Raw genomic sequence first — 18,705 nt, 5'->3', positions numbered from 1 at the left:
CCCTTCTTTTTTTGCTCTGCCAATTTTTTTTTCTGGGGGGGGGGGGGGCACAAGAAATCTCGGGGGGGGGGGCACGTGCCCCATCAGGCCCCCCCCCCGTAGCTACGCCACTGGCTAGTTTCCTTGTCATTATGTTTTAGATGTACATTTACCAAAAAGAAAATACCAATGCATTTACCACTGAATTTATATGTTAAAATGGATTTGGCTGACGAAAAAAAAGAAACTTTAATCTCCCTAAGTTTAAATTCAACACTACATCCACTTTGTAACACTTAAAACAATTTTCAGTAAAAAACAAAGAATTGCCATGCTTTTTTAATGTACTTTGCATGCAATATATTGAGTGACAGGCATCAGCTTTCTGTGTTTTGAAGCGTAGGAGACTCGTAGGCTATCTCCATTACAAAAAAAATAACAAAGAATACTTGGGAATAATAATAGGCTATAGGTATCAACAGTGATAGAAATATTGTTTTATTGTCATAAAATAAATGAACAAGAAATATATGGAATCATAAAAGACTACTGTAAATTGATTCATAAATAGAGACATTTAGGGCTTCAGATGCAAGGGATAATTGAATAGGGATAAGGCGGGGAGGGGGAGAAAAAGATAATAAATATTTGAATGGATGAACTGAAAGCAAGATAAGAGCATATTAAAAGAAATTGGGATTTAAAAAAAAATTAAGAACAATACACAGATTGATTTGAACGTTGAGATAAATCTCAACTTCTACCGTTTAGAGGCTCAACTCCTAAAGACAATGTCCAACAAATCCAGATAAAATATGAAGAGTATGATCAGTAGTCCTATGGAATGGAGAGCGAGTTTCAGCCTTGCCTAATTTGATGAGTTTTTATAATTTTTGCAATGTGTAAATAGGAAAAATTAATTACATTTCCAAACACCATAAATGTGCACACTCCACCGACTGGTTTAGGAGGTACATACATTCCTGTTCCTAAGATGGCGGCATTGACTTTGGTATGTGCCGTGGGACCGCCCAACGGGACTCCGTCTCAGATGTCAAAGGCTCTGAACTTGGATGCCAGGACTCTGTTGGGGTGGACCCGGACTCGGGCTCTGTTGGGATAGACCCGGAATCGATCTCTGGCTTCTTGGATATGGACTCCGACGCGGGTGTGATGGACCTGTCTTCAGCATTGGATACTGAAATCACACCACGTGTCGATGCTGTTGGTTGTTCTTCCACCTACTCAGAATAACATAAAAGGAGAATACTTTGTTGGTTGAGGTCATCTTGAAAGTAGTTTTGACATGGATGCAAAATTTTACATCATGTTTTCAATTTTTCATTATTCAAATATACTTTATACAGGGGTGGCACCAGGGTATATTTTGGTAGTTGTAATGGCCCAATCCCAATTTATCCCCCCAATAAAAAGAAATAAATAAAAAAAAATAAGGGGTAATATAAAACCTAGACCCCTCTTTTCATATTCCTTGGATTTTTTTTTGCCACCACTTGAAATATCGTAGGAGACAGTCTGTCCTTTCTTTTATTTTGTAGCGCTGCCCCTCATTTTGTAGATAGGGGGTATCTTCCTTTTTTGAGGAAGAAAAAAATAATTCTGATATTTCAAGATCAATCTCCTATGATACCCAAAATTTATGGTTTATTATAACTTGTTCTACAAGCAGTTGGTGGTCTTCTCAGTTCGTCCAATACCATTCACTGAAAAACTCCGGTGTTGATTTAACACCAGCCCGGAACCTATTATGTTGACACCAGAGAAGTATTGAAACACCATTTTGGAATCAAACCGATGCTGTTTTAATACTAACTGATGTTGTATAAACACCTTTCTGGTGTTAGACCAAAACGAAACTGGTGTTGTTAACACTGCTCTGGTGCGGACATATATAGATTCCGGGCTGGTGTTAAATCAACAGCGGATTTTTTTTTGCAGTGTATGGACTAAACACATTAGGGTTTAAATCAATTACACCACTGATTGTAGAGTCGATGACAAAAATGACTTCCCCTAGATTCCTCAATCAAATTTCTGCCACTCAACTCACCCCGACCCTGGGAGCCATTCGATCTTGAGACCTTGACGTTCCTGCGCTCACTCCATCATGGTTGATCTTCAAGGATGTCCCTGTATCTCCTAGGTCCGTCTTGCTTTTGGGTTTGCTGGTATCTCTAGAGGAGTGCTGTGATGTGAAGTGTGCGGGCTGGCCAAGAGTTTTGCTGGTCGGGACTGGGACCAGGCGTGCTGCATCTTTGATTAGATCAGAGAGGCTCCCTTGGCGCGTGGAGATCAGTTTATGCTGTTCCAGTTCCAGAAGATTGGAAAGGATGTCTCCCTTTTTCTGGATTTTTAAATGTCAATATTTACAAAAGGATTTTAGAAGACAACGCATAATGAAAATCCATGAAATCCATTGTCACAATTGTCTTCTTCTTTATTCTCCCCTAGCTCCGACCGCTTCTTCCTCTCCCTTCTTCTTCTTCAAATTGTTCTCCTCCCCCTTCTTTTTCTTCAACTCCTCCTTCTCCTTCTTCTTCAAATTCTTCTGCTTCAAATTCATCTCCTTCATATTCTTCTCCTCTTCCTTCTCCCCATCAAAACAAATTCAATTTTTAGCATACACTTACTCTGTGCAAATTTTCAATCTTCTCTTACCCCGATTCTCTCAAAGTCTACCGTTTCTGGAGCTAACGCTCCGGATGCCGCGGGATGGTCATGATCATCGGTATCATCGACTTCGTTCACTTCCTTGATCAGCAGAAATAACTGGAAAACCAATAGACTAACACGATGTGAATTTGAACATTTTCGTAGTCATCAAAATTATTTTTTATTTTCATTTGTAGGATTTTCGATATCTTTGTTAATTTTGTAATTTTGTGGTCCATCTAACGCTAGGCGACGGGAAGATTCTCTCCCATACGCTAGCCTGCTGTATAAAATTAGAAAATCGAGGGGGTGTCCTCTCCGCCCCCCCCCTTCCCGGAGCCCCGCCAATGATAATTAACTTGGGACTAACTTAGGATGAGCATGTTACATCTTGTTAGTTCCACTTGCCAATACTGTATAATATTTTGCAGCGATAACAAACGAATGCTTGAATGGTTGAGGATGAATTTGGTACTGAATTGAATTGAGTTCATTTCAAAATACTTCATACAATAACTTTTTATGTTGCTACATATTTTTGTCAGAACTATTACTGATGGGAGGTAAATTTATAGCTACTCCATTTATTTTAAGGTCAAGTCCACCCCTGAAAAATGTTGATTTGAATAAATAGAGAAAAATCAAACAAGCATAACACTAAAAATTTCATAAATTTGGTACAAAGAAAGTTATGTCATTTTAAAGTTTCACATATTTTTCACAAAACAGTGATATGCACAATTCAGTGTCATGCAAATGAGTCAGTTGATGATGTCCAACACTCACTATTTATTTTGTTTTTTAACTGTTTGAATCATGCAATATTTCATTTTTTTACAGATTTGACAAGGAACAAGTTGACTGAACCATATCGTATTAAACAATGCTAAATCCACATGTTCAGCCAGGAATTAATCATTGTTTCACGTGACAATGAGGAGAAAATTGAAATATTTCATGAAATAAAATACAAAAGAAATAGTGAGTGGATGGCGTCATCAGTCTCCTCATTTGCATACTGACCAGGATGTGCATATAACTGCAGTTTTGTGAAATTAAGCGAAAATTTAAAATATCATAACTTTCTTATTTTACATCCGATTTTGATGAAATTATGCTTGTTTGATTTTCTCTTTTTAATCAAATCAACTTTTCGTTGGGGTGGACTTGTCCTTTAAGAAAGGAGCTATCTTCAATTGCATTGAGATTTGTACCGTCAGCAGAGGCCACAATCGGCTAATTTCTTCACGTTTCTTTTCGTACAAACCTTATCAAGGTCATCTCTGATCGTTTTATATTCAGCAAGGTTGTCTTCAAGAGCCGAGAGGAGGACCATGTAGTTCTGAAATTTCTCTGCCGTCAGATACTTGAAATCCTGCAAAAAATTATGCAGTGCAGTATAGATTATGATACGATCCTATGTCTTCGATCTATGAAACAATGCCGAACTATTCCGTTGTTAATTCTGTCAAACCAACGAGGTATTATTTCCAACTTTTAGGGCAAACAACCGCACGAAACTGGAAGTCAAAGTCAGAGTGTATCGTTTTCTTCAGGTTTTGCCAAATGTGGCCTCAAATAATTTGAAATGTAGGGCTAGTATAGGACTTTTAGTAAGTTTGGTTTGCTTACCCCGAAGTGTAGCGGCTTTTGAATACTCAAGTCTGTTTTTTCCAAGACCTCTCTAACACTTGTGATCGGCACGTCTTGGTCAGCATCTTGTTTAAATCAAATGGAAGGGAAATCGTAGAGAAATGTAATATTGATGAATGGATGGCCGAGGAATTTTTTTTTATACTTTCATGGATATATATATCAGGGAGTTGTGAGTATCCCTGGATATATCATGGGTAAAATTGCCATTTCGTTTACTGCCAACTCGTCCACTCACCACATGGTCTACTTTCATTTAGTCTAATGCCATTCTGTCCATCAACATTTCGTCTAACAACCATTTGGTCCAAGAACTATTTGGTCCAATCATCACTTCGTCTAATTCGTCTATGACCATTTCGCCTAATAACCAATTGGTCTAATATCCATTTTATTTTCATTCATTTTGCACGATTAACACTTAGTCAAATTAGACCATTTGGTATATGGATTAAAAGGCTATTGTACCAACAGGTTATATAGACGAAATGGTGAGTGGACGAATTGGCAATTAGACCATTTAGATAGTCGACGAACTGATGGTAGACCAAATGGTAGTTGACGAGTTGGCAATTGGACGAATTGGCATCAGACCACGTTGTGATTGGTCAATATCGGCACGCATGGTCAATATCAACATGACGGAGGGAGGTAAAACTTTGCAAAAGGCTTCGACACCAACATATGTGACGTCATCATCAAAGTTAAGCAAATCCAATTCATAATTGAAACAACCTGAACCAAGTACCATCATCCCCATCGTTGTCCACTTTTATTATGAACATTGTCGTCATCATCATCATCATCATCATCATTATATTTTTTACCATCATTGAATTCTATTCGTTTATCCATTTATTTATCAATCTATTCATCCACTTATTCATTTATTTATGAAACACTCATATTTCATGAAATCAATATGCTCACCGGTATCTTCTTCGTGGTGTGTTTTCGTAGTGTTTAACAGATCTTCTCTCTTTTTCTTATCAAGTTTTATCTCCTTGACGGCTTTATCCTGTAATGAGAGAGGGATAACCTTTGTTTTACGGGGGCCCAGAATGGTGTTTTTGCGTATAGTGCTTCAACAAAATTTGGAACTAACTTCTCTTATGAACTCTTGATATATTTCGTCTATACTGGATGAAAGAATTGTATTCTGTAAATCAGATCCCAGCTATGGCTTGATATCGAAATTTATGTGCGATCTTTGTACTAATGATTCTGATCACCAAAGGCAATTTCGTCGATTTCTTCCGCACTTTTTTTTTCTCGAAAAGACAGCACATCTAGAAATATTACTGAAAATTACTCTATCTCCGGCTCTATACCACTCCCTGTCATTCGGCGTTTTGTATTTCGAAATGAAAATAAAATTCACCCTCTGATGTCCATGATCATGATAATGATACTGTATGTCGTTACCATGGGAACGCGGTACTCGAAACATTCGAAAATGTGTCTTGCACATTTTCACTTCCGGCCAAGACCAATGTGTGTGCCATGAATCGGCTCCTTCCAGTCTCAATCATAAGTTCTATAATGTAATGAAGGCAGGAATATATCGGTGTGTGAGCTACGAATAATTTGAATTTACCAAATTTGTGACGACCACGGCGACGACAAGGTTAGCGAAGATGAATGCCCCGACTGTGATGGCTAATATGAAGTATAACGCTCCAAGCATGTACAGATTAGTGTTCTGAAATAAATATATCATTTGCTAAAATATTACATCAGTGAGTGGTCGTTGTTTAGATTTATAGTGCGATTCAATTATATCTTATTTAACTAAAAATGTAAAAATAAGCTAATAATGTTGTAGCAAATTCTAAGCAATTCATTCGATACAGCTATCCTTGACAAATTCGGCAATATACCTTACTTATAAAACATAGTTAACACCCCCACTCCCTTGATAGGGAAGAAAAGCTTTCTCGTTAGTCAATTGTTATCATGGTAATTGTCATAGTAGGGCCATCGAACACCATACGACTAGTCCATGATCCGATTTGGAACAAATCACATTTTTCTCATTTTCTGAAAATGTGGATGAAAAGCATTTTCTTGAGATCCAAATTAAGTGAAAAATACTAAATGTTGGATGATTGCAAGTCTTCATTTTGGAGTAAAGATCAAATCAGTTTCATATTGTAGACAAACATAGGATTGCTGTGACGTCATTACGACTAGATATTTAGTTCGCTTTTAATCAAATAAGAATTATAGCATAGTCGCAAATTTGAATTAGGTATTCATAAGATGATTTAGAAAATTACACAGTAAAATATTCCGTGTCTTAATATTAGCATCAAATTCGACTATACTGTTTTATTTCAAATTCTGGTCGCGGACCAATCGCAAGATGTCAGATGGCCTATACCTTTCACGTATGCATCGACACTACAATAATGATCTGAATATTCCTACCTTAAATCTATCAAATATCCCCATCCATCCATCTTGGGTTAAGCAGATGAAGAGAGAAAACATGGCTGCCAAAGAAAATGACAATCATAACAAGGTGAAAGCCGTGCTTTTCTTATTAAGGCAGACGATAATATAGGGAAAGAAAAATAATAAAAATGGCTATCAACGGTTATTCTCACAATAAATTTATAGAACACGGCTGCTATGTAAATAATTTAGATGTCCTTTAAAAAAGTTAATTCAACATAGATTCAACATTATCTAAAAAAATATTTGTTAATTGTTCAGTTGAATAAAAGAAATAAGAGAAAAGAGCCGAGCAATCGCGTTTATAGCCAATATTGGAGCCCAGTACGAGATTTAGAGCCATTAATGCTTAAGAGTTGGACGAAGGTTGTTTTTGTCCAAAGATATTCAACAAACAAAAAGCGAAAAAAGTCAGTCTCGTCCCGAGAAATTTGACAAGCAAAAAATAAAGGGTTCTCAACACAAAGTATTGGTCTTTACCCTTACACTTTTCGAAACATATGTGCCACACCCACCAGGGGTGCTTCCTATGGAGCATTATAATACACGCAGCATCCCCTGTCCCGGGGCCATGGTGTCAAAATAACACCATGAATTTTAACACTGGTGTAAAAATTCTTGCTGTGGTATTTTCAGAATACCGACTGGCCTTTTTTTTTTTAAACCTCTGTGTATGTATCCTCACCTGATGGGAGATTGCCGAAGAAAACTGGGAAATCATTGCCAAAGAGGAACACACCTAAAACACTGAGAACGAGCATGATGATGACAAGGAATAGGGCGATGTTTGACATGTCTGCCAAAGCGAAAATAAAATGAGAGAAGAATTTCAAGCTTCTTAAATACGAAAAATGCGACATTCTTATTTTTCTTTATCAAAATATCTTTCGACCATAGAAATCATAACATAGCACTTTAATTCTATACATAACATAAATAATAATAATGTATGATTTAAATATACATCATAATCGAAATAATACATCTACACCAAAATTAAATTTTCCATCTATACTTTCAAAGTATACAAATCTATCTTTTTTTGTATATTATGTTCAACAGAACGGTAGCAATTGAACATAGATTTGAAAACATTTTAACAAAATTCGCATGAAGCTCTTTCGAACTACTTTTGACGTTAGTAAGGCGTTCGCAGTGGACTCAAGTGACCCAAATGACTTCTCCTTCCTATGTGAGTTGCACATGCGACCATCTTGCGACAGTCGTCGTAAGATGACCGAAAGTCTGACGAAAGAATAACTCGATGCATTTTTACGAAATACTTACGAATTGCAAGGCCATTGTATAACCGAAAATTATTTCGTTCCTCAAGAAAGTGTTGAGTTGTTCTTAAGAAGCCCATAAGAATCTATCACTCATCTTCAAATCTCTACGAACTCCAGAATTCGTATACGAACAGCGAGATTTGTCTTACGTACGAACCTTCGTGACCGCATAGCGTCAGGAATTATGAATGTTCTTATATTGTATTAGTATATGTGAAATTATACAATTAAATCGGTGATGACACTCTAATCTATAACGCTACAATCATACCAAACAAATCAACCCAAGGTATAGCACGTCATTGAAAATAACGTTATACCGGTGTTATACATTTTGATCGGCTCTTCGCGTGAGACAACAAAGATCGATCGGCAACACAGAATTTGATTCTTATTGAGCGGTTTTAAACAATTTACTCCTAATTTGAAAATGTTATTTCCCAGCACACATAATTCGTATTCCAAATATGGTATTCTTCACCCCCTTTTCGAAATTTCAGGTCCACTTTTACTATAAAATAGAATAAAATTGAAAATATACTACCAGGAAAAATATACGATTTGATACTAACCCGGAATCGATTTTATTATAGTCTGCAGCACAATGGAGAGACCAGTTAAGGTACGCACACTGAAAATAGAAGAGAAAAATAAAGGATGATTATAATATGTCGTGAAAGTTTTTCAGTGTTTCATAGTTTATGAACTATCAATATCTTAAATCATGCTATTAACTTCTCATACACTGCATGTAGAAATAAAATCTTGATCATGTTGGAGATGTAACGACTACTGCCAAGATATCTAAATCTAAGTGGTTCATAAAAAAATATTTGATTTAAATCATTTCATTTTTCTAATCATACATAAGCAATGTGATAGAACTGTTCAAGTTGACGTACCTCCTGAGACTTCTGAAAGCTCTAAGTACCCTCAGGATTCTCAAGTTCCGATTGCTTCCTAAGAATTTGAGAGCTGTAAAAATAAAACGGTTAGATTCCAAAAAGTTAAAGGAGATAAGAGATAGAAAGGGAATAGTTGCTGTGCTGCTGTGACGCAACGGCGGTGGCTTTGATGATGACGATGATGATGGTGGTGGTGGTGTTAATTATGATGATGATAATGACAATTCCGATTATGATTACGATGAGAATGATGGTGGTGGTGGTGATGTGTTGATGATGAAGATGATGATGATGTTGATGATGATGATGATGATGATGACGAAGATGATGATGAATGATGATTATGACGAAGATGATGATGATGATGTTGATGAGATAGATAGAGAGCAATCATGAGAAAGAAAGTTATGATGCCGAAGAATAAGAAATGTAAAGTTGTAGGCCTGAGCAGATAGGCTTACCAAATGTGTGCAGATGAAGAGGAACCATAGCGAAATAGAATATGTAGGCCTTACATTTTTTTGTTATTTCGTATGTCTGGAAAACAGACCATCATAAATATGTAACACTTGTGTACTCGGGATTTTTTTAAGGTGTATTCCTTTTTTAGGGGTGCTGTAATGTTTAATGAGCGCACACTTTAGAAATTAACGAGTGAGCGGAGACAATCACTTTAAGTATAACCAGTTTGGTAGGAAAAATCAGTTGAATAACTATACGGGGGCACGTGCCCCCTCCCCATTCGGCTGGCCAAAAAAAGAGGGAAAAGTGAGAGATAGAGGAAGAAAATGAAACATAAATGAAAAAAGGGAAATTGAAGAAGTTGCTATATCAATGAGTATTTATTTATTTTGGTTTCAAATTTTTAATAGGAAAGTTAAATTAGTTGCTAAATTCCATGCTATCTGTATGTATTTTGTATTCATCCCAATAACTCCCATTACACGGTCATTACAATTACTCACTTGGTCCAAGTAGGAGGATGACAATGATGAAAAAATCAAAAATGTTCCATCCGACTTTCCAGTAGATAGTGAATCCATTATACCATTTAAGCATCAACTCACAGACGAAAATTCCCAAGACAGTGTAGTCAAAGATGAAGAAAAGCCAAGCATACTTCTGAGACTGAATATTAAAAAAATACGTTTCTTAATTACTCGTGAAACTTATTCGGGTTTTTAAAGAAAATTGCAATCGAATTTAAGTCCTAACTCAACACCAATGCATGTTTATGCATAGTGGATTTCTTCTTCCGGCACCATAAATGTAAAAATCGACTTTATTGTTGAATAGAAAACTGCCAAAGAATAAAAAATAAAAAATGATATAAATTTAGGGAAACAGTGGATTTTTTTTAGTTCTACTGTACTTGATGTAGGACCTATTTGGCAAGTAATATGAAAACATTACCAGTAGAAGTTTGCTCAAGAAGATAATTTTCAGAGGAAATGTAAAAAAAAAAAAAGAAGATAAATAGGCCTACCTGCAAAGTGATCTACAACAACTAAATTCATTGTAGATGCTTGTGTAAACAGTGAAAATATGTTCGATTGCCAAATACTAGTATTATGTTCATGACGTTACAATGATAACAAATAAACTAGTGAGATTTGGTAATCAAATTAAATTCAATTTACCTTTAAGAAAGGTATATGTAAGGGACTCGTACCTTAACATTCAAGATTTAACGCTAAAAAATGCAAACAGATCATGTGAGTGTCCTTGTTTGCATAATTATGTAAATATCAATTTAACAGATACAGTTTCATGAAACTTGTAAGAAGTAACAAATGCTGTAAAAAAAATTATGAGGAAAAGGCTTTGGGTCAATCAAGTAAAACTAGTGTTAAAGTACTTTGTGTGAAATATTTGCATTTTCTTACCAGATCTTGGTTGGTCTGTACCCCAATGAGAATAGCGTTTACTATGATACTACCGAGAATGAGACCACGAAACCATTTGTTACCAACCAACTTTCCTACCAGTTCCTTTGAATTGGAGAAAGAATGATTATTATGATTATCACGATGTAGATGGAGTCATGATAGTGAAGAAGGAAGAGAGAAGAAGTTATTCTCTTCCTCCTAATAATCCTCATCTTCTTTCTTCTTTTTCTTCTTCTTCAACTTCTTCTTCTAATTCTAATATCACATTATTGATATTTGATACAATATGGGAAGAATCAAGGGAGTGCAATAATTGATTTTTAGTTTCCCCTAAAGTTTCTAATATGGGATAATTACAAGACGCAGAATACCTTAGCCGCTTGCTAAAGAAGATACTATAAGATGAAAATAATATATGCACGCAGTGATCTACAACAAATTTAGATTTCTTTTATATGTTCCTTAAAATAATTACGTATTGTTTCACAAGTAAAATTGATACTAATTATCGATTTTCATTAATCTTGAGTCTATTTAACACACAAGACTTGCTAGCCTCGATAACCATGTACATGTATTTTTGTCAGCTCTAATTGCCGAATACTTTGTGTGGTACAATTATAAGAAATCACTTTATACATGTAGACTTATATTAGTGAGATTTGGTAAGAATTATTTCAATTCAATAATCGGAACCCCTAATTCGCATTTAGTTCTTGAAAAAATCTGAGAGGGGAATATATATCTCGAGAAATTTTTACAAAAGGGCAAACACAAAGGTTTGCGATGAATTGCAAATATGAAAGAACCGCACTGATTGGTTCCCTGTAAGTATTTTAAACAAATTGCGCCTGCAACGACGATCTTGATTGGTCATTGGTATTTAACGATTGATTGCAAACTTTTGTGTTACGGAGCCATGGAACTACATATTTTAAGTTTGACTTATAACTGAGTGTAATGTGATTTTGACAAATCATGCTTGTACGACCTCACCTGAGACACGACCTCTTCAACCCGTTCATCATCAAGTTCGACGACCTCGTTGAAGTCTTCTACGATCTCGTCGCTTTCAAATAACTCGGCAAAACGTGCCCCGCGTTGTATCTGTATACGAGTTTAGAAAAATCATTCAGATGAACTGTTTAAAGAAGCGCAAATCCTAAAAACATCATTAAGGTAATCTTGCAGTCATTGTAATCGTAAAAATAGAACTTGAAATCTTTTAATTGTTTTGATGGACATTGTTTTTAGCCAATCAACGACAAGGAAAATTGCCAGACGAAACAATGAAACGCTCTACTGGTTCTTCTTTTCATCCTGCCAGCATAGCGCCGTAACCCCCCTCCAGCCCCCCCCCCCAAAAAAAAAATGCACCGTCTAACCCTAAATGACTTGATGGGCCAAAAGCTGATGATTAATGATCAAGGTAAGAAATGATAATTAGGACATAATTTATACTTACAGCATGTGCATCAAATGTAAACAGGCGAGGAACATCGTCTCTGATGTCATAAAAAGAAAAAAAAAATAACATCGAATGCCAGATTGAAAAATTTGATATTTCAAAATGATTTTTAACATGAAATGTTGTTTAAAAGTACTGAATTGATGAGAAAAGAATGAAATTATAATCATAGACCTACGTCTCTAGAATTCATGATTCGCCACTTATCAATATCAGGAGCAGTTTTTATCTACATGTTTATTGTATTAAACAATTTTCCGACATAGCAGTTACATGCTGCTGCCAGATGAGAGGAAATATTCAGAATAAGAGTGAGAAGAAGAACAAGATAAAGAATAAGTATCATAATAATAATAAGAAGAATAATTATGCTCGTAACTGTAATATTTCCATCTATTTTTAAATTTTGTATGACTCCATTGCAGTGGCGTATAGAGGGGGGGGGGGCTTTTTACGACCAAGAAAAAAAGAGAAAAGGAAAGACAGGAGGGTGAAATGTGATATTATTTTCGGAATATCATGTCAAAATCAATCACACAATTGGAGTTTTTAAATAGAAATGTTGATTTTTTTTTGCTCGCTCGCAACTTTGTATAATTTTTGCCCGTATGCCATAATCTGCCCCTCAATTTTTTTGCATGGCTCATTATGCCACTGCTATATTGTGTAAAGTGTTTATACAATTGTAATCTTACCTATGTTTCTTTTTGACATTTGATGCAGGTGTATTGTCATCATCTTCAATCTTTTGAAAAAAAGGAAAGCATCAAATTGAAAAATAAAAACAGACAATACTTAATCCAAGGGTACATGAGCCATGAGATGCTTTGAAAGATGTATGGTCAGTTCCAATGAGAGAAATAGAAACCATTTGATGAAAAATTAATGAAAAAAACGCCAAAATTTTAAGTTGATCTATTTCCTAATTTTGTTTAAAAATGAGAAAGCCGAGAGAGCCGGCCGTGATTATCATACCATCATTCATTCTGTAATAGTCCGACATTCTAAGGGCGGAGCCGTAGGCTGCTCTTTTTTTAGCATGGAGAGGTGCACATCCTGCCGGGACATCCTGGCCTGGGAGTTATAACTAAAGTGGTATGGTGGTGCAGAGGGCAGACGTTTTGGTGGCACCATTGGCATTGTCATTGGTTTTTCAATCTGATGTCATGACAGGCCATAGTTTTTCACAAAAAATAATATTTTTCCACAAAATTTGGTGAGATCTTTGACATAATTACTCTTGTCCATAGTCTCGATCTATCTCATAATCTACATAAATTTAAGTTAAAGGAACAATATTCTGAAACTTTTGTGATATGAAAGAAATTAATCTTTGTTAATCGTAGCAGACATGCCCCCCCTCCCTCCTTCATACATTACCTAGGCCTACCTTCTTAAAGGCTCCTCTTGCATATTCGACCTGTTGGGAAGTGCGCCGCACCCTGCCCATCGGGCGTTGAAAATTCTCACCCTCGATTTCAACACCTTTCTCGTTTGTCGCCTCATCGCCCGTCATTGTGGAGGATTAGAAAACTCAGGATGAGGGAAGAAAGTGATAAGGATTTTGGTGAAGAAGACGATAGTGATCAGGGTTACGAATAGCGGCTAGTATTGCTCCAGTTTCGAAGGAGTGCTTAACGTTTGACCTCCTATTTCATTGGTCTAAATCTCAAATCTTACTATTTCCGTAGAACAAGATTATGTGACGTCACGATGACGATTTTAAAACAATTCCCTCTCAAATTTCATATCAATAGTCTATTTCATGAATTATCATTGCGGTATGGTTATGCGAATGCGTATCAAAGATTACAACGCGTGCGTCATAAATTTGGCGCGCAAAAATCAACACTTTTGAAGCGTCGTTATGGTTAAGTTCACTCACTAACCTAGATTAGGTCAGTGGGTTCAAATTGTGTCCCATTTTCTTTCAGAGCAGCTTTTCGTTTGATTATAGATTTGACATTTCTTGGTTTGTTTTTATCATTTTGTTGAACGAACTAATATTTATGTAAAAATATTCTGATAATATGAATTATTCTTGGTTAATTATAAAACGTCTTACCACCGAACACTAACCCTTCTATTCTACCTTAATCATTCCTTACCTGGGAATTATGGACTATTTATTGCATGGGGCTATGCATCAATTTGACAAATTTATAGATAATTATTTAATTTTTTTAAGCCATTCGTATAATCAATCATGCAAATTTCCTGGCATACACAAGTAATTTTATTTAGTGGTTTAAAATTAAAGAATTGTGTATACTTTTCAGCTTGGACAGAAAAAGCTTAGCACTATAAGCAAAGCCTATAATATGCAAACTCTTTTCATTTACCACTGAATAGAACGGAAGTTTTACATATGGTGAGACTACCACATATCGACCACCTCTTTTGAAACCGACCACCTTGTGCGCGTTAAAATTATTGCGTATTGCAAACGATACGCGCGGGAGAGTAGGCGCAGTGTCCATAGAAACTGTAAGAATCAATTTTACGAGAAAAAAAGAAGCAACAAAAAGTAGAAATTTAGTAGAATTAATCAAAATTGTATTGACCAAACCCAAGCCCCGCTGAAAAACCAAGAAATCCGATAGGAAACGGCTTTATAACAAATATTCGTCGTCAATCGTCGAATCATGCGCCGGAGCTCGCAGTGGAAGTAGTGAGGCGATCATTTAGCATGTTGACGTCATAGAACTGATTTGAAAGAGTAAAAATATTTCGCCACCGCGACAAGAATCGACCGTAAACTTAGCGTATCGCGGGTGGTCGGTTTCAAAAGACGGGTGCAAATGAGCAAATGTAAAATCGTCGCATTCGTTGTTCGTCGATATATACGCAGCTTGAATCGGAGTCGCCGAGCGAAACATGGAATTCTGATCTACTCCATTTTCTGCACAAATGAGACGAAAACTGGGTAAAATTGATGAATATTTTCGCAGATACGATGCTTAGAAAATTAGATGGTCGATAAGGGGTAGTTCCAACCATACTAGTCCTTGATTTAGGTTTAGAGATGTCTCTTGCTTCATACTCTAAGTTCTCTCCACTCGGTATCCGTCTCCATCATTCCGCCGTCCATCACACTCTAAAACCAAACCAGTCAAAAGTGACTAGTTAAAAAGGGTCATCTGGGTGCAACTGTTATTCTCTGTTATTCAAGTCAAATTTGACTATTTTCTATAGTCGTATATTAATAGAACAGAGATATCTGACCGGAATATAATTCATGTAAGAAATATTATTAACATTTCCGACATGAATTATAATATTATTATAATCAGTGATTGTCATATCAGTTGAACCCATCTGACTAATGGTCTAGTCAATTTGACTGATTTATTTTAAGAGTGCAGGGGTGGTATTCTGAGGTCATTTTATCTTTAAAATATTTTATTTTATCTCTTAAAATGAAATTGGTATTCTGAGATGAGATTTTATCTCTCAAGCTCAGATAAAGTTTAGATTTTATCTTGCGTATAAATTTTATCTTGCGTATCTACAGATGATATACGCAACAGAACAATGCCTGCGTACACATACCCATCGCGTATCTGGCCATTGCAACGCAGATGATGTGCTTGCGCCCATGTTACTTTGAAGAAAAAATAAAATAAACTTAAAAGAGGGTAGAGGCTATTTTATCTCTGCGACGTTGATTTCACCAATATTTCTAGGTGAATTAACACCAAATGGTGACATGAAAATGAAGAAAAATTATATATTTATTGAGATAACACCTTAACGTTGTTCCTGTACAATCAGAGAGTATTTCATAAGACTTTTCTTGACTAATATTGTCTTTGAAATGATGCTTGAAAAGATGCGATAAAGACTTCGAAAAAAGATGAGAGTATTGTCCTTTTTGTTAAAAAGAAATCTCCGTAAAGACGCGTAAGCGTATAGTGCAAGCGTATTTGAAGTCAATAAATTGACGCAATCTCACCCCTTTGCCACACCTCCTGGCGGAATGGATTTTAATTGGTTGAGTGATATGAGAGAGCTATAAAAGCGCGTTTCTAATTGGATATTGATAAAAAATAGGTGTGTCTTACAGAGATAAAATGGTTCTCAGAATACCAATTCGGAGAGATTTTAAGGGTATTTAATCTCACTGATTTTAACGGAGATAAAATATTTTATTTTATCTGAGATAAAATGGATCTCAGAATACCACCCCAGTTCTTTGAGGATTGGTCATAATTTTTAGACGTAGGCCTCATCTGCCTTATTTCATTCATTTGCACAAAGGCCTAATGCTTTATTATTGTTATGTCTGCGGGTGCAATTTTTATGGTTAATTTGATTCATTTTTTCCACGTGTGTTATCCTTTGTTAATGTTAATTTCCCATTTATGTCATTGATGAATTGAAATTGAATTGAATTTATGGTAACTGCTATGACCCGACCACAATATGAAATGATAATGATAGGCCTATTCGCACGATATTGACTTGCCTATCTAAAAACAACCCACATTTCATTTAGCTATATACGGTAGATATAGAGTTCTTGTATAGATTTTGTTTAAAAATGAGATATAGATTGGCCAAGTAAACCATATAGGCCCACCTTGGAAAGATGTTGCAAGCGCAAGCACAATTTTGTGGATCCACAGGGCACACAGAAAAAATGTGCCCTCCAGGGGCGGATCCATCTTCGGTCTTTATTTTATACCCGATGGGCCGCTGATTGTGTTTTAAATGAGTAGTCCTTATAATGTAAATACCAAAGGGCTTAAATAAACTTACGCTTAATATATAGATAAAATAGATCCATCTCACATACGGCCAAATAGATAATGCGAGCGCAAAGCGCGAGCTCAAGTTTAGGAGTTTTTCATTGCATTTAGACAGGAGACTTTAACATTCTGAGTATTCTTTATAAGCATGAACATGATACGTATCAAACTAAGCAATCTACCTTTTTTTAAATAAATGTCATGAAAACGACCTGTTAAAGATATCTTGAATGGCTAGTGAAGAGGATACATAAACTTTCATATTTTATCTGAGAGATAAAGTTATCTCAGAATACCAATTTCAAGATAAGATTAAAAACAAAATAAAGATAATATGGCCTCAGAATACCACCACCCCGTGTATACGTTGCAGTGTTCTTAAAGCTCCCCCATCACCACACCCACACCCACACATGGTTAAAATATCTATAAAAACAACACTCAATCTGAATGCACCAGCATACCCAGGGTAGCTATAGCGTGTCACCAACATTTTTGTCCGACGTGTCAGAGCTGACAATTTTCCTTGAATGCTTGACAAGCACTGTACTAGGTTAACTGTCATGACTGTAGGATGAAAAACACTTTGTCTGATAAAAATCAATGTCCCATATGTCCTACTATGAAACGCTTTCCAAGAGAGAGAAAGAGAGAGAAAGGGTAGAGTACCTAATAAAGGGGGCATAATATCACCCTCATCCATTCCCTTTACAACCATGCATGTAACCCCTTACATCCACCAGTCAAGCTCTTTGCCATCATCACATCCTGACTCCCATGAACACAACTAAGGGGGTGTTGCAAGAAAATATTTGCAATCAATCGCAAATATTATGTTACAATTTTACAATTGACTGATCACGTTTCAGCTATAGCAAATCAGATTACACTCCTTGTTTCACGGAGCAGATTAGCAATCAATCGCAAATTTGCAATTAATTGCACGGCATATGCTTGATTTCAGGAACGAAAATACACTTGCAATCGATCGCAATTAAGTTTCTTGCAACGCCCCTTAAGTCTATCAGAGAATATTACAAAAAAAATGCAACTCGTCACTCATGAATACACTTGTTTTTAATTTAATAAACAATGAAATTCACTCAGTAAAGTTAAATCCATACTAATCGTATGGATTTATCACATATCCCTCATTTCTAAGATCCACATGACTCACATGGCATCCCACTTACTGGAAGGCTAATTCCTGCGCAATCTAATTTCCATACTGCACTTTAAATTATACGCTGTTTAAAATTTTAAGCATGTTGTTTAAGCCCGTCACTCTAACTACTGTTTCAACTTTTTAAACAACTGTTTAAACTTTAACTTTTAACTTCAACTATTTAAAAAATTATAAAAAAAAGTTTAAACAAATTGTTGTTAGAGTGACAGACTTAAACAACGTGATGTGAGCAGTGCTTGCCTAAGCATGAATAATTTTACGATTCTTGTGTCATTTTTATATTTGGTTTGGTTTTATCAACCATATAAAAATAAAAACAATGAATATATAAAAATGTTTAATAGAATATGAGAATGTTAACCTAATATAAAATTAAGACAAAATAAAGACAAGGATAGATAACTATATTAAAATCAATGATATATTAGCTCTGGTCTTCTTCGAGACTTTTCCTTCCT

At 35.8% G+C, this 18,705-nt stretch overlaps 1 protein-coding gene and 1 long non-coding RNA gene across 3 annotated transcripts in view; both read right to left on the bottom strand.

Moving 5' to 3' along the window:
• Nucleotides 1–433: 433 nt before the first annotated feature.
• The window catches only part of LOC121408834 (cation channel sperm-associated protein 4-like), a 37,207-nt gene continuing 18,935 nt past the window's right edge, over nt 434–18,705 (bottom strand). For both annotated transcript variants that reach the window (XM_041600495.1, XM_041600496.1), the window contains 2 exons: nt 2,051–2,344; nt 434–1,220 (listed from right to left, as the gene is read on the bottom strand). In XM_041600495.1, the coding sequence (XP_041456429.1) occupies nt 969–1,220; nt 2,051–2,344 (546 nt within the window). In that variant the 3' untranslated portion in view covers nt 434–968. The remainder of the gene's footprint in view (nt 1,221–2,050; nt 2,345–18,705) is intronic.
• Nucleotides 10,846–13,064, bottom strand: LOC121408835. The gene is made up of 4 exons (XR_005969090.1): nt 13,006–13,064; nt 12,308–12,347; nt 11,839–11,949; nt 10,846–10,944 (listed from the first exon to the last, which is right to left on the bottom strand). It is a non-coding gene; the product is annotated as an uncharacterized LOC121408835 (long non-coding RNA).

This window comes from Lytechinus variegatus, chromosome 2 (genome assembly GCF_018143015.1).
Source record: "Lytechinus variegatus isolate NC3 chromosome 2, Lvar_3.0, whole genome shotgun sequence".
NCBI lineage: Eukaryota > Metazoa > Echinodermata > Echinoidea > Temnopleuroida > Toxopneustidae > Lytechinus > Lytechinus variegatus.
Note: the sequence above shows the minus strand (reverse complement) of the source record. Positions and strands in the feature narration are given on the sequence as shown.